General features: G+C 55.3%; 3 protein-coding genes across 3 annotated transcripts; 1 reads left to right on the top strand and 2 right to left on the bottom strand.

Annotated features, from left to right (window-relative positions):
- Nucleotides 1–1,620: 1,620 nt before the first annotated feature.
- Nucleotides 1,621–3,008, bottom strand: QC764_0000990 (uncharacterized protein; the record flags this gene model as incomplete). Its single annotated transcript, XM_062939690.1, has 3 exons — nucleotides 2,882–3,008; nucleotides 2,626–2,834; nucleotides 1,621–2,471 (listed from the first exon to the last, which is right to left on the bottom strand). Exons 1-3 carry the CDS (start codon nucleotides 2,959–2,961, stop codon nucleotides 1,621–1,623), a joined length of 1,140 nt encoding a protein of 379 aa, XP_062804126.1. The 5' UTR covers nucleotides 2,962–3,008.
- Nucleotides 3,009–3,549: 541 nt separating this feature from the next.
- RTC1 (SEA (Seh1-associated) complex subunit) lies at nucleotides 3,550–8,012 on the bottom strand (the record flags this gene model as incomplete). The annotated part of the gene is made up of 2 exons (XM_062941238.1): nucleotides 5,406–8,012; nucleotides 3,550–5,357 (listed from the first exon to the last, which is right to left on the bottom strand). The coding sequence occupies exons 1-2, from the start codon at nucleotides 7,684–7,686 to the stop codon at nucleotides 3,550–3,552; spliced, it is 4,089 nt and encodes a 1,362-aa protein (XP_062804125.1). The 5' UTR covers nucleotides 7,687–8,012.
- A 248-nt stretch (nucleotides 8,013–8,260) lies between these two features.
- On the top strand, nucleotides 8,261–10,439 carry QC764_100220 (uncharacterized protein; the record flags this gene model as incomplete). The annotated part of the gene is made up of 3 exons (XM_062941239.1): nucleotides 8,261–10,023; nucleotides 10,326–10,358; nucleotides 10,422–10,439. The coding sequence occupies exons 1-3, from the start codon at nucleotides 8,515–8,517 to the stop codon at nucleotides 10,437–10,439; spliced, it is 1,560 nt and encodes a 519-aa protein (XP_062804124.1). The 5' UTR covers nucleotides 8,261–8,514.
- Between the last annotated feature and the right edge of the window lie 2,379 nt (nucleotides 10,440–12,818).

Below are 12,818 nucleotides of genomic sequence, written 5' to 3'. Positions count from 1 at the left end.
TCTTGGCTCGGATCGCTTGGCTGTCCTGGGAGCTTGAAGAGAAGGACTCGTGACCAGTCAGCATACACAAGTGCCTTTATTTACCAACAGTGATTGGCAAAATCCTTCCCGGTGGGACTAAAAGCGATATTGAAAGGCTTCTGGTCCCATGCCCTCTCCCATCTTGCCTCTTACACTGTCCTCACTAGATCGCTCCTACCCACCACTATCAAGCCTTGGCTTTAACAGTCTGCCATCTGCACTTCAAAATGCGCATGCTCACCATCGCCCTGTCCTTTCTTGCAATGGGAACCACAACAACAGCCACTTTCCTCGACTCCTGCAAAGACTGTGGCCTAAAGTCAAACGAGAAGAATATTCTCCAGTGCGGCAGCTGTAGACTGCACAGTGGAGAATGGGTCCCGGCTCGGAGCGTGGACCTGGGCAAGTGCTATGTCAACTCCAATGGGGTCCTAAAATATCGAAAGGGGTAAGATTGAACCATGTCCACCTCCTTTTTGTCTCGGTGCTGATCTAGTACGGCTCCGGTAGCGGTGGATATCAACACTCGTGTGATCTGTCAAACCCCGGGTTCAGAATTGATGGCTTGGTTGCGGTGATGTGGGTTCGTTGTCGAGCTCTAGACGGCAGCTGGATTTCGTCCAATGTTTATTTGAGCGAGTGGAATTGGAGCTCTTTCTCTGATGTTCTTTGCTAACTAATCTTCAGCTGACCATGTCCACAACGATAGTGGATCTCTTCACTGCAACAATTAGTGGGTATGAGTGGTGTGTTATTGAAACTATGACACTAAGTGGTCGAAAGAGTTTTCTTTTTTGGTGTTAAGATGGCAGAAGCGGCGGAAGGAGATTTAATAGGCCTCTTAACTAGTTTAAAGGTCTGTTAGCTATCTTTTAAAGGTGATTATTTTTGATTCAATCTTATGGGTGAATCCAGATTGTGCGGTTCAAACTCAAACATGAGACACGACCATATGTGTTTCCAGGGTAGCACCTCCTCCCCAGGTAATTATTTTGCAAGAAGGGGCAAGAAAGGGAAACTGCTAGTCATGTTACGCAACCCTTCAACGGCAGCTTGTCTGCAAAACAAAACACTCACCACAACATCATCACATATCCATAATGCAACTCCCGTTCACCCTCCTCCTCACACTCACTGGCCTGGCCGCCCACGCGCAGATGAGTCAGTGCGCCCGCGATTACGTTATCGACTGGTGTCAGCCTATCTGCGGAGACCATCTCGAGTGCCGTCTCCCCTGCATGGAAGATTGTAAAGACTCCTGCATCGTGTGCGAGAACGAGCACAACTGCCCTGATCAGCTACCCGACGTCACTCATATCGTGCTATCAGGGTCTCCTGGGACGACTGAAAAGGACCTCTGGGTCAAGGGAGCGAAAGAGACAGGTGATGATGGTATAAGTGGTGTGGTAAAGACGACGGTGGTCCCAAAGTTTGAGAGGTCAAACGAGGCTTTGTGGAGTGAGCATCATGTGGTGGTTAAGAAACAGGTCAGGAGGCGAGTTTCATTTCTACCCACTCGCTTTCAGGACATGTGGTTGCTAACAAGAGAGCAGAAGGCATCGCCAGAGAGCAGCTTAGATATCATTAGTTACCTTACCTCTACAACTCAGTAATTGACTTCTCCCTCTCCTCAAAATACCTCACCACCGCCTCCACCGCCTCCCCCAACTTAACCCTCCCCGTCGGCTCCCACCCAAGGTACCGTCTCCCCCTATCCCCCCTGATCCTCATGCTCGTCCCAAACCCCTCAGCAATATGCCTACTCCACGCCTCCCCCTCCTGGCCTTCAAACCGCCCCAGTATACTCTCCACCACCTCCCCCAACCCCAACCCCTTGACCCCTTTCCCCTCCTGATTCCTCAACCACGTTTTGCTCGTTTCATTCCCCTCCAAAACAGGAAGCAACCAATCAACGATAAACTCCCTCATGCTCACCTCCCACCCCCCCGCGAAGAAATACCCCTTTTCTCCCCAGATATTCTCATCCACCTGTTTTTCTCCTCTGATACAGCGCAGGGCATCCCCAACGAGCAAAACATACAGCTCGGCCAGCTCCTCCGTGTCAACAAATGTGGTGAGGTTTTTTCCTTGTTCGACAACAAACACCTGCCCTTGTTGACGAGTGACGTGCATCAGGTCGGGAAAGATAATCGGATGCTTGTGTCTCACACTGGGGGATTTTCCAATGACAAAAGTAGGGGAGATGATGGCGGTGTTGATGCCGGGATAGGTCGAGACGGTGATGTCCTGGGCGGCGTGGGTGGTGTCGGTGGGGAGGGAGGAGAGGTCGGTGAGGTCGGACCAGATCTTGGGGTGGGGGTTTAGGCCTGAGGGCGGAGGCCAGATGCGGGCTGCGCCCGAGGTTTGGAGGAGGAAGGTTTGGGGGTGGGGGTTGGATGATAGGGAGGGGAGGAGGGTGGGTAAGGGGAGGGCGAAGTCGGGGGCGCAATCTGGGAGTGTTTGTTAGCTGCCTATTCGGAATGACAGAGGGAGATGGAGAAAAAGAGGGAGGGGAATGTGGTAATGTGGTAATGTGGTAATGTGGTATTGTGTTAAAGGGGTATTGTGGTCTTATGGAAATATGGTAAAGGAGTAAAAGCATACTGATAACAAGCTGGGCCCTTGCGGCCTCTTCAGCGACGATTCCTACGTCCTCAAGAGTCCCTAGGACGCACGCGACAGAGCCCTGATAAAGGGACTCTAGGTGGTCCACATCTTCCTGCTGACGGACAAGAGCCCGGATCGGCAGCTCAGGGTGAGCAGCATGTAGGGCCTGGAGAACAGCAGCACCAATGTGCCCCGAGGCACCAATGCTACAACATGTCAGACAACGCTGGTCAGAGGGCAGGGAATGACATACAAAAAGACTGGAATGCCTGACATGGTGACTGTATATCGACTGAGGTATGCTTGTCTGAAGACACCCCCGAAGAAGGCCATGACCAGTGAGAAACAAGGCCTCTTATACCCATTCCATCTACAGCAACACTACCCTCAGGCATAACCCCAAATTCCATTATTCGTACCCTCCCTCCCTTGGCGAAGCCCACTCCAAGGTTACACAAGCCGCCTTCTTATCCCCTTTAAGGATAATCCCGAGCATGATATCAAGAATAATGTAACCGGAAGCACCAACACCTCAGCCATGTCAATACTGAGTTACTCAAACCCCCCCCATTCTGCTGCAAGATGTGCCGATCGTGGATGTCAAGGCGAGGTCTGTCGTCATGGGTATTGGCTTGGCACGGAAGCTTCAAGTCACAAGAGGGTGTGCTGCCAGGAAACCCGGAAGGAAGAGCCGAAGCAAAGAAGAAGCCAACCGGCAGCTGTGATTTGATGGTTGATGGTATCTTACAGGTCGCCTATATTCAGTACAGTACATACAAAAGTTCTTCTGACGACAAAAGCCACACTCTGTTATCTCCCCTAATGGAAATCTCAAAGTGACACAACCCCTCCTAATCCTCCCGAAACCACCAATCAAGTCACAAGCCACGCAAATAACTCCTGATATCATCCTGATAATCATCAATGCTTGGTATCCTCCTGCGCAACAAACTTGACGCTCTTCCTCCGCTCCCTGCCATCCCCACCACCGTGACCGCCACTCGCCCTATCAGCAGCAGCCATCATTGCCGACTTGCTGCCCGGGCTCGAGCTCAAGATGCTGGCTCCTGGCGTGCTGTGTCTTGTGCTGCTGCTGCCGCCATGAGAATGAGAAGAGATGCCCATGCTGGCCAGAGACTCCCTAACGCTCTCTACCGCCCTGCTTTGGGGTACGCTGTGCTCATCATTCGAAATATTGACCCCCTGGGAAGGATAGTGAGGGTACTGGTGGTGCTGGTCATCCAAGATCTTGCCGCTTCCCGTGGTGCGGTACTGGTGAGGCGGGTGAGGATGATGGTGGCCTTGGAGACCGCCCACTATGCTCTCCGTGTCTGCAGACGCCTTCATGCTGGTTGCATTTCGCGTTGCCTCCCTCGCTGCCACCCGACCAACCTCTTCTGTCCTGGCCGCAGCTGTCTCGAGCCTTCCCTTTCCGGGCAGACATGTGTGTCCACACCCATCCATGGGACAATAACCATCACTCTGGAACTCGGCAAGAATATCCGGGTCGGTGGAACTGCATTCGTTCTCAAACCCTTCATGCCAAAGCTGGAGGCAGCTAGAATGTCCACCGTGACCGCAGCCAGGACAAATCCACCAGGTAGCCAACACCGGCTCCTCCTCATCACCTTCCTTCGTATCGTCCCGCGAGCCGGGCGTGGGAGCGATATCACGCTGTTGACAGACAGCACAAGGGGCCATGCTGGCCTTACAACGTCCACACATCCAGATGGTCTCATTTGACCCCTTGGATCGGTCAATCTCTCTCGGCTTCCGGCAGCTGGAACAAAGGAGGCCAACCTGGACACCTCGTTGAGCCGGGCTAATGACATTCGGGTGGTTTTCGCCCCAGTTGGACAGCACACCTCCAGGCCATCCCTTCATACACATTTTGCGCATGAGGGCCGCCTCGGTAAAAGCCTGGAGCTTCATCAGACGCTGGTGGTGTTGCTTGAGGATAGCTGCCGCTTGAAAAGAGTCAAGGACATCAGGCGCAAGTAGGGGCTTGAACAGCAGGACGATGGCGGCCGCGTCACGGGCTGTCTTGCGAACTTCGTAGGCCAGCGTGGCTGCAATCTGCTGCTCGGGTTGGATTAGGGATTCACCAATCCCAAATAATCCATTCGAGGACCAGAGCAAGTGTGGGTAGCTTGGGTCGCCGGGCCAGTGGAGGTAATCCGTCTCTACAATATAGGGGGACAAATCATCTTCGGGGGACAAGTCAGCCTCGACAGACAGCAGCCCCTGTGGCTGCCCAGGATACTCAATACCGCTCTGTCGGACTGGAGAGTCCATGCCAAAGCCGCCATCCGTTGTCTGTGACGGGAAGCGTGACTCGAAGCTGTCGGTGGTGGTCTGGGTGATGGCGTGGTGCTCATCGGTAAAGGCAGTGTACGATGTCATGTCAGTCTCGGTACGCTGAAGCAATTGCCGCTGTGGATGACGGCCAGGCGAGCTTCCGGCGGCGATCTGTTTGCCACGGATGCGGCTTTCGTATTCGCCGTCTTCGCTTCCGCTTCCGCTGGCACTTGGCTGGTCGCGCCGAATGGCGGCCACAATGGCCTCCCTCATGACCTGCGACGGAGTGTCGCTGTCCGAGGTCCGGACAAGGCCAGTCGTCTCCCTGCTTTCGTCCGAGACGGAAAAGAGTCGGGTGAAACTATCATCCGAATCATGTCGCAAAACGGGCGGCTTTCGAACACGGCTGGGCGAGCCGGGTTCTCGAAAGTCTATGACTTTGGTCAGCTTGGGTCTCGTGGGCACGTCAATGGCCTTACTGAGGGCCTCGGCGTCATAAAAGTCGTAGCCCTCGGTGCTGGCATTGGTGGCCTCACTGTCATGACTGGTGACCGACAGGGGCACTGAATCCAGTCGGGGCCTGGGCTCGAGGGTGCGAGAATGGGCCGCCGGAGGCAGCGTGAAGCTCTCTGGTTCGATGATGGGTGTGAGCTTCTTGCGCCCATTGTCATCAATCTGGATAACTTGTGTATCGGGAACTGGGCGAGCCAGCGGGGTAGGTTGATTGGAGGTGCTTTCGAGCTCTTCAGATAAAAGTGATCGTGGATGAAGGACCCGGTCGAAACTTGCCAGAGAGGCCATCTTCCGTGGGCTTGCTTCCCCGCCAATCCCAAAGCTGGGTGGTTCGGCACGGAGCTGACCCAGTGACCGATGTCTAGCCGCATCTTTCTTTTTGATGGTTGAATTTTGGTACTTGTCCATCCGAAACTCGAGGTGGTACTGTGCGCGACGCTCGAGGAGAAGCTTGATCAGGAAGAGGAGGTTCATCCAGGTGTGTGACAGTCTTGAAAGCCTAACTCTTGCGGCAGCTTTGGCAAAGTGGTCCAAGATGGTCGTCATCCGCTCTGGCAAAGACGGCCCACCGGGTTTGTAAGGTAGCTCTAAATGGATGGCCTGGAGGTAGTTGAGGCTGAGATAGACATCTACCTCAGCATTGGTAGGGCCCGGATATGTGCCGATGGCCATGGCTTGATTCGGCTGGTATGTACCCGTCACTTCGATCGTGTCTTCCAGTGACAGTGTCTCACCCATGGCAGGCCCAACAGGTGGTGTGGTGCTGAGGGTATTCGCAGATCGCATGCTCGCTCTGCGTTTGCGGCTGCCGTTGCCTGGCTGCCTGGAGCCCAAGAAGCTGCCAATAGCGTCATCCTCGGAATCACTGCGACTGACGCTGAATCTTGGAGTAGTGGGGCTCGAGCTGTAAGATGGTGATTCGTGAGTGGAAGCATTGTCATGGTGAACAATGTTGGGTCGGGGGCGGGTGGGCATAGGTCGCTCGTCCAAGCACATGGCGACCTCGCCTTGTGAGGAAAAGGCAAAGGCCGACATTGTTTGGCGGTCCATGACCTTGGGCGCAAAGGAGACGTCACACTGGTGGAAGCCATCACGGCCAGCGGTCCAGAGGAGGTATTGGTCGTGCCAGAGAATGGAGTTGGGTGCGTATTCGAACCTCTGGATTTCTTTGTAGGGCATGGTAGGGCGAGCGAGGTCCCAGATGTGAACTGAATTCATGCCAAACCGCTTCATGCCGCTTTCATCGTAGGACACTGCGAGCTGCGAGGCCCGCTTGCCCTGTGCTGTTGCCGACCATTGGCCAGGCCGCCATGCCAGTGAGCCAACGGGGGCAGGTGTTGATATAACATACTTTGGCTTCTGTCTCTTGTCCGTCTTGGACATGTCCCAGATGTTGCACTTGCTGTCGAGCCCAGCACTGACAAGATGGGTGCCATCCTGGTGCCATGCAATCGAGGTACAGGCCTTTTCGTGGGCATTGATCCTCAGAATAGGGGAGCTTGGTTTCCGCATGTCCCACTTCAGCACCATCCCTTGCTCTGTCCCGCAGGCGAATAGGAAGCCGTCCTTGGGCGACCACTGGACATGCCTGACACCATCCGCGTGTGACTTGAAGGACTGGAGAGCACGGTATGTTGGCCACGTCCTGGTGTTAACAGGTGTGCGCACATCGAAGCACCGCAACAGACCGTCCTGACTTCCAGACAAGAGCCATGAAGAGTGATGGGGATTCAAGTCGAGAGAGTTGACCTGGCGAGAGTCCTCCCGCATTTGGATGAATTCAAGAGGCGCGCCGACCCTTGTAGCCTTGGCCCGGTTCACATCGTACTGAAAGATGATGCCGCTGGTGCAGGCCGTGAAGAGGACCTCCCTGTTGATAACACTCCCCCACTTGACATCCTGAATAGACAACTGGTCGGCCACGGCACCAGTAGGGACATTGTTACGGTGCGCAGGCTGCGAGGTCAGGATTGCGCGCAAGTCGACTTCCTCTTGTACCCGAAGTCCACCGTCGAGCTTGATCAGCTTCAGCACATGGTGGCTGGCCAGGACAGCGCTTCTCCCGTCAGGCGACTGGTCCAGGCAGGACAGGGGTGCACCCGTCTTGTAGCTGACATTTTGGGGGGCGATTGATCCGTAGTTATTGGAGGGAGAGCTGGTGACAGTCGCCGAGGCCGTGGACTCGTGCGAGTCTGTCGCATGTTTGCTGAGTAGCTTGCGCATGATTTTGCCCTGGTTGTGGTGCATGGCAATGGGGGGCTTTTCCTCGATTCACGGTGGCATGGTTATGGGATCACGGGAGATGTATATGTTCTCGAGTATAGAATCGCATTCGAGGGAGGACAGGGCAATTCAGGTAGCTAACGTAGCTACGGTAGGTGGGTAGGGAGGTATTCGGGATAGGCACTGGTGGAGAGCTGATAAGACGCGCGCTAGAAATCGATAACAACGGTGTGGAAGATGCTGTGTGCTGTGCCTGAGCGCAGCGTTGGCGCGTCCAGTTTCGCTGGTGATGCCCCCGTTCCGTCTGAGAGGTGTTGCTTGCGACAGCTTCAACTGTGACTGTTGCAGATGGAACGCAGCACAAACGCACAATTGACAACGAGGGACGCCGGCAAAGCTCCGGCATCTGCTGTCAAATTACCCACCCCCCACGGCAGCTGTGCCCCAGCACAACAGCAGCTGAGACAGCTGAACAACAGCAACAGGGCAGGGCTTATCGATAACACCTACCTGGACTACAGGGCTCCAGGGCAAGGCGAGCTGACGATAGTGTCTTGGCAGCCAGTCTGCAAGCAAGGTTTCACTTGTCGCAGTGCCGCAAGCCAGCTGCAGCCTCCTCCTGACTTCCAACTTTCCCATCCATCCATCTCTGCCCTTTTTCTTTTCAACAGCGCCCGGCTCAGGTCGGCAATCCTCAGAACCCAAGACTGTGTGTAGCACGACGACATTCCATTCATTTTCCACTGGTATCACAGCAGCTACCGGCGGCCAGGGACCATACGAGCACGTTATTTGACAAAAAAAGAAACATCGACAACCTGCACCACCACACACCGCGGCGGCCCGACAAACATGGATCCCGGGAGACAAGCAATGATCAACGGCTGGAAGTCGCCACTTCAGGGCGACAGGGACGCCAGAGACCGAAGAGTAGCGGGAGGAGGAAGAGACGGGGACAGAGACATCACGGGTCCTCGATTCGACTCGTCCAACCGTATTTCCAAAACACACCGTCCGCCGCCTTCCAAGAGCACCGGGGCAAACAGTGCTGCTGCTGCTTCTGGACGGTACCTGACCCAAGACCAGCAGTCCGAGCAGTTCGTAGCAGACGAGGACAAGTTCGTCCTCAATCAGGCAAAGAAGAAGGCCGACATCCGCGTCCGGGAGCACCGAGCCAAACCCATCGACCATCTCGCCTTCAACCTCCGCTTCATTGACACGGACCGCGATATCTTTGACGACCATGATGCCGATGCCGAAATCAGCATTCTCGGTCCCGAAGCCGTCCTCGAAAGTCTTGGTGAGGCGCAGCTCAGGGAGCTCGACGAAGACATCAGGTCCTACCACACTCTCGAGTGCAACAAGAAGAACAAGGAATACTGGACAGCGCTGCTCGCCCTGTGCGCCGACCGCCGTCAGAAACTGAAGCCACAGGGTCCCGAGGGAAGAGCTGTGACCTCGGTGGCGTCGGATGTGGACCGAATCCTGAGTCCCAAGTCGCTGGCCCAGCTGGAGGCGCTCGAGAAGCAGATCAGGGCCAAGCTGCAGTCCAACGAGCCCATCGACACGGACTATTGGGAACAGCTTCTCAAGAGTCTCTTGGTTTACAAGGCCAAGGCTACTCTCAAGAGCATATGCGAAGAAATCAAGGCGGCCCGGGTCGACCTGCTCAAGACCCGTGACCTGGAAAAGGCCAGGGAATTAGAGGCTTCCGATGGCTACGCCGGGGCGGCGCCGGCGTTGGGATCGGCCGGTTCTTCCTCTAAGCCGGCATCCGGACCATCGGCAGCTGTGATGGCCAGTGCCAGTGCCAGCGCCAGTGCCGGTTCATCCAGTGCTCCACCCCCGGGAACTGCTCGCTTCGCTGTTGTCGGCACCGAAGACTTCTCTCAGGCGACCAAGGCCTTGTATGACCGCGAGGTTGCAAAGGGGATCAGCGAGGGCGAGGAGATCTTCACGGCAGAGGAAGAGGTGCCAGGAGTCTCGAAGCCTCTCTGGGCGGACAAGTATCGGCCGCGAAAGCCACGCTACTTCAACCGTGTGCAGATGGGATACGAGTGGAACAAGTACAACCAGACACACTACGACCACGACCACCCCCCTCCCAAGGTGGTTCAGGGCTACAAGTTCAACATCTTCTACCCCGACCTCATCGACAAGACCAAAGCACCGACATTCAAGATCATCCGGGAGCACGGCCGTAGAAAGGGAGAGTCTCTAGCCCCCGCAGGGTCCGAAGACACCTGTCTCATTCGTTTCATCGCCGGCCCGCCCTACGAGGATATCGCCTTCCGCATCGTCGACCGCGAATGGGACTACAGCGCCAAGAAGGAGCGTGGCTTCAAGAGCAGCTTTGACAAGGTATGTACATATGTCTGTGACCTGTGCAACACATTATGGCGCTGCTTGGCAGGGGAACGCTATGCTGTGCCGCTTGTGGTGGTGGTGTGGTGTGAGGCGCGACCCAGGTCTCGACGGCCCAACTGGGTAATCATCTGCCTAGGAAGGCAAATGTGCGCCGCGCAACAGCAGTTGACGTTAGACACGCCCTCGGTCATAGTCAGCCTCCCCTAGCCAATCCGCCCAGGCTTCATTTTGATCTCCCTTATGCGTCCTCCTCTGTGTTACGAGCGCGATGCTGACATCTCTGGTGTGTTGACAAGGGCATTCTTCAGCTCCACTTTCAGTTCAAGAAGGTATGTCAGAAGGAACCGCTATTGTGTGCTCACATTGTTTGGTCAACTAACGTTCCACCAAAGATTTATTATAGGAAATAGTGTACGCCAAATCTCTGGTCATCCCTCACCTGCCGCTGCATCGTGGAGATTATCGACAATACCTACCTAGCATCATCATAGCCCGTAAGAGGAAGGGTGGCCAGGGCGATGGGCGACATCGGCCCGTGAAGGGGACCCCTTTTCCCCGGCGCCGTGGGGTCGGCCACCACAGAGAGACAGACAGACATGTAAGATCCACCGCCGATGTTGCAGCACAAGACCGGAAATCCGGCCAATTTCAGAGCAAGTTGTTGCTGTCCACAGTCATGAGAAAAGAAGTCAGCAAAATCTCAAACGTCAGCACTCTTCAACTTCCCCTGACTCTTTCTTGTGACACCACCACCTGGCCAGGTCATCATATCCATTATCTCCGCCGACATGGGGCCAGCCCCGTCACGTCTGAGGATGCCGCCTCCCGAATCCGGAGCGTGGAACATGATCGCGCCACTCATTTGTTCGCTTGAGCAGATCGCCTTTCGGAAAACCCTCGCCTGCGCTACCGAGACTTGCCCGTGACTGCGTCTTGGCAGGCCTTTCTCTGCGCCCGGGATAGATGGGCCTTTGGGGCCTTTCGCACGTGTACGTGGAGACGGGCGTCAGAGATAGACAGCACCGGAGGAGACCGACAGATGGCCCCGGGACGCTTGGGACGCTGGGGACGCTGAGGACGTTATGGACCCCCGGGGAAGGTCCTTGTTGACTCCGTGGGGAGACGGCTTCTCGCGCCCTGGCTCTGCGGCTGGCTGCCAGGACTGACAAGCATCAACAAGGCAGCGCAAATGAACCTGCATCTCTTTCTCCAAAGCTTCTAGAAGACTGAAACGCGCTTTGCATAACCACAAATTGTTGCCAGGTCCTATGGTCGTCCATCGCCGTCCATCGCACGGTGCAGAATGCCTCCTGTTGAGGCAGTGGCCGGGTTTGTCATTGGACATGCTCAACCAATTGGCCCAAAGCCGTTTTGAGCCAGCATCGTTGATTGGTCCCCCCATGGCGAGAGGGCCGGTGACCTCTGCACCCTTCCGCAAGGCCTTGCCCTTTTTTCTCTTTTTTTTTCCCATGTTCCCGCCATTTCCACTGCTCTCGTCCGTCAAGTGGTAGGAGGGACCGTGGGGCAGACTGGCGGAATGGGACGGCTTTTTGGTCTGAGTTTGGCATGGCTCACTCCCCAGTCGTCGTCGTCGTCCATAACCAGCGGGGAAAACCAGAACGGCATCCGGATCATGCACGAACGACTATCGACCTCGACAAGCTGCAGCAAGGGAACAAAAGAAAAGACAATAAGTTTGTGTGAGCTTTTCTTTGCCGCCTGTCGCCTGTCACCCGTCACCCGTCACCGCCCTTGAGTCTCGCCTGTCTTGTGTCTACGCAGTTACGGCTTCCTGCTTTTTTCGGTGGGCCAGGGCCGGCCGTGTCGATCCCCTGTCGGATATCTGTCACTTTTTCTGGCTGCCGTTTTTTTGGACTCCAATGCAGGCATGGGCCATGAGGCTACTGGCCCAGGCCTCATCGAGCAACGCCTCTCGCTCTCTCTCTCTCTCTCCCTCTCTACCCACGTCAACACTTGTGCCTGGTGTTCGTATTGTACGGGTACGATATAGCTTTGGAATTCTACCAGACAGCCACACTTCTGCTTGTTTGCATCGTGCTCCTCTTTTTAGCATACAACTTACCCACACACCTGCAACCTCAGGGCACACACAAGCAACCCTCTACGTTACACTCACTCCTCCCTCCCCCCCCACCCACCCACACCTTTTTCCCCGAAGTACACTCGCAGTCTGATGGTACCTACCTAGCCGCATACTACACACATACCATTTCCCCCTTCACCCCACGTACAGCACTTGGGTACACACACACCCCGTCTGCTAAGAGGATGCTAATGTATAGGGCCTAGTCTACCAAACAATGTGTGCTGGCAAGGGGCCCCTACCTTGCACCCGCTTCCTGGTCACTTGCTAGTAGTCAAGTCATTGTCCCCTTCTACCTCCACCCCTCCCCCTCCTTTTTCTGACTATTAGATCTTTGCCCGTCTTGGTCTTCTAGATCTTGACTCCACCGTCCGGGATACTGTCTCTGCGAGGTACCAAGATACATTCTTCAAGTGAGAGAGAGACAGTGGTCCTCTGCTCTGGGTCTCAACCGTCCACGGTCACATAATACCCGGGGTCACCTCCGGCTGATCGCGGACCAACTGCTCGACCTTGCTCTCTTTCTCAAACACCAGACTGATCTTCACTCATCTGTCCGTCTCTCGCCATTCCTCGCGCTTGTCCATTCCAGCCCTACGAATCCTTTGCCATATCAAACTCGTTTATTGTCCCCCCTTCTCCCACAACCGTTTCCTCGACCTCTTTTTTCTTCCTCCGAACTCAC

This window comes from Podospora pseudoanserina, chromosome 1, assembly GCF_035222485.1.
Source record: "Podospora pseudoanserina strain CBS 124.78 chromosome 1, whole genome shotgun sequence".
Lineage (NCBI taxonomy): Eukaryota > Fungi > Ascomycota > Sordariomycetes > Sordariales > Podosporaceae > Podospora > Podospora pseudoanserina.
This window is presented reverse-complemented; position numbering and strand designations above follow the sequence as displayed.